Below are 2,774 nucleotides of genomic sequence, written 5' to 3' on the forward strand. Positions count from 1 at the left end.
GAGCTCCCCGCGGGACAGCCCCGGTGCCCCCAGCACCGGTAAGCGCCCCAGGTCCTTCCCTGGGTCTCAGGATGGGGGGCACGGCTTTGCCTTGAGGGACGCACGGAGTCCTGGCTGTGTCCAACTGCTGCTCCTCTTCCCAAAGAGCCGCCGGTGCCGCCGCTCCTGCTGGACCTGGATAAACCCGTGGGCATCGCCGTGTCCGTGCCAGAGGTGCCGAAGGCGGCGGAAGCGTCCAGGTTAGAGCAGCTGAGAGCCCAGGAGCCACCGAGGCCCAAGGAGTCGGGCACGGCACCGGAGAAGCCCCGGCTGAGTGATGGGCACCCCGGGAAGAAGGCTCTGAGCATCCTCAGCTACGTCAGGGGTCCCCTCCCCAAGGACATCCCGGTGCCGCTGTCCCACAGCATGAACGGCAAGAGCAAGCCCTGGGAACCCTTCATTGCCGAGGAGTTTGCCCACCAGTTCCACGAGTCGGTGCTGCAGTCCACGCAGAAGGCGCTGCAGAAGCACAAAGGTAATGGGGATTTGTTGGGAATTCGTGTTTTAAAGTCGCTTTAAGAATCACCAGCAAAAGTACCAGCAAAACCAGGCTTAGAGTAAAACCAGCATCACAGCAAAGCTCGTCGGCAAGGTTCGCTCTCCTGTTTATTAAGTGGTTAAAGCACTCGGAAAAAAGCAAACAGAAATCCAGCGTCAATAAATAAACCCCAAATAATCCATGTGAGGGGTGGAGGAGGGGGAAACAAAAGGATAGGAAAGGGGGAGGACAAAAAGCAGTGTGGAAGATCCTCGTGTTGAGTCACAAGTTCAGAACAGACCCCTGTGCTAAACTGAGCCTGGACTTGAGCAACGGGCTATGTTTAAAGGGCCAACAGCACTTAACTTAGACTTAACAGCACTTAACAGCATTTAAACTTAACTTAAACTTGATTGATAAGTTAAACAATTTAGCAGAGGAGTCATACAGAATTCACACACAACAGTAACTTCCTCCCAGGCCTAACTTAGCAATCTGAGGTACTTTAGAATCCAGGAGAGTAAGATTCCCAGGATATTTGCTATGGCGTGTTCACCCTCACACATGGACAGAAAGAGTCTGTACAAGGTACCTGTGAAAATTCCCCTGGAATTCAGTGAAATGCTCGCTTTGGATGCCTTTGCATCTGCTCAGTGAGTGAAGTGTTGAGCTTTGAGGAGTGGAGGATCAGCTCAGGATCTGCTGTGGTTCAGGGATCCTCCAAGTGCAGGAAATGTGAGAATTCCCTGGCTCTGAGAGGGAATTTGCTGGTCCCAGCCCACTGTGGTCCAGGAGAGCTCCTGGAGTCTCACTCAGGGACTTTGTAGGGCTTTAGTCACAGGAATTTCCCACCCTGGCCCCAGTTCAGGTCAGTGACTCTCTGTGGAAGTTTGATAACAAAATGATGATCCCACTTGGGTTGTTCAGGCCAGGAAGAGAAGTTTCGAAGGCTGTTCATTACACAGGAGCTCGTTAGGCAGCAGCAGTGCCTGGGGTAAGCAGACAGGGTTTGTGATAAGTGCCAGAGGAGCTGAGTCCAGGTGCTGCTCATCAAGGCCAAGGCCTAACGAGCATTTCCCAGCTCATGCTGTGAGGGGGGACACAGCGCCACAAATCCCAGAATCCCAGAATCACTGTGGTTGGGAAGGACTTCCAAGGTCGAGTCCAACCTGTGGCCGATCCCCACCTTGTCACCCAGACCAGAGCCACATCCAGCCATTCCTGAACTGGTGGGGACTCCACTGCCTCTCTGGGCAGCCCATTCCAGTGGGCATTGCTATCAAGAAATTCTCCCTGATGTCCAGGAAAATAAGCAGGGATGCAGGAAGCTGGCTGGATACTGGGATATCACCCCCTTGTCCTCCCACTGGGGTTTGGCACTGGCAACTTCGTCGCTGGAGCATCCCATGAGCTCATTGCTGAAGCTAAAAATTAGGGATAACACAGCTCCAAAGCCTCCAAACCCATTCAGCTGAGTGATTGAGATAGCTAAAACGACTCCAGCGCACAGGGAGTGACAAAAACCCCCAGAAGATGCTGTAACCCCCCAAAACATCCATGAAGGGTAGAATTAATGCCTTGAAGAGGCCGTGGGGAGCAGGCAGGAGCTGACAGTGGCTGCCCACAGGGGGGACGGCGGCGCTGACGGCGGAGCAGAACCACAAACTGGAAAACTCCATCCACTACAACATCCCCGAGCTGCAGGCGTCCACCCGCCTGGCCGGGCCCCCGCACAACGGCACGGCCGAGGGGCCGTCCGGCCACTGCCCGCCCTGCCCCGGGACTCCGCCTCTGAGGAGGAGGAAGAGGAGGAGGAGGAGGAGGAGGAAGAGGAGGAAGATTACCCCAGGCCCAAGTGGCAAGGGATCGAGGCAATTTTTGCAGCTTACCAGGAACATATAGAAGGTAGGGGGTGTGGGGGGGTTGGGCAGGGAGGGTAAAATGGCACTTGGTGCTTTGTTTTCCCTTGGGAGGGTGTCACTGGTTCCTGCTGGGATGGGCTGGGGAAGCACTGGGGGTTCTCCAGCACTGCAGGAGCAGCATGAAAGCAGCAGGCACTGTTGTTGTTTTTGCAAAAACGGATGCATGCATGAGAAATTGGTGTGCTCAGAGCTGCCCAGCATCCTCCCAGTGGCACTTGGAGGTTCCTCACAGGCAGTGCCAGGGTTGGGAATGCTCTGGGATGCTGGGGGCAATCACTGCTGGCTGGGCAGAGCCTCGAGCAGGGCTGGCACCCTCTGTGGGTGGCGCAGGGAGC

The 2,774-nt window shown here is 55.5% G+C and overlaps 1 protein-coding gene across 1 annotated transcript in view; it reads left to right on the forward strand.

Annotated features, from left to right (window-relative positions):
• Positions 1-2,774, forward strand: part of GSE1 (Gse1 coiled-coil protein) — a 19,009-nt gene that overhangs the window by 14,819 nt on the left and 1,416 nt on the right. Inside the window, 4 exon segments of the mRNA XM_017740779.1 lie at positions 1-38; positions 146-514; positions 2,145-2,279; positions 2,282-2,429. The exon segment at positions 1-38 is cut by the window's left edge and continues 2 nt beyond it. Coding sequence (XP_017596268.1) covers positions 1-38; positions 146-514; positions 2,145-2,279; positions 2,282-2,429 — 690 coding nt within the window.

The sequence above is a fragment of the Corvus brachyrhynchos genome, unplaced genomic scaffold (assembly GCF_000691975.1).
Source record: "Corvus brachyrhynchos isolate BGI_N302 unplaced genomic scaffold, ASM69197v1 scaffold26, whole genome shotgun sequence".
NCBI lineage: Eukaryota > Metazoa > Chordata > Aves > Passeriformes > Corvidae > Corvus > Corvus brachyrhynchos.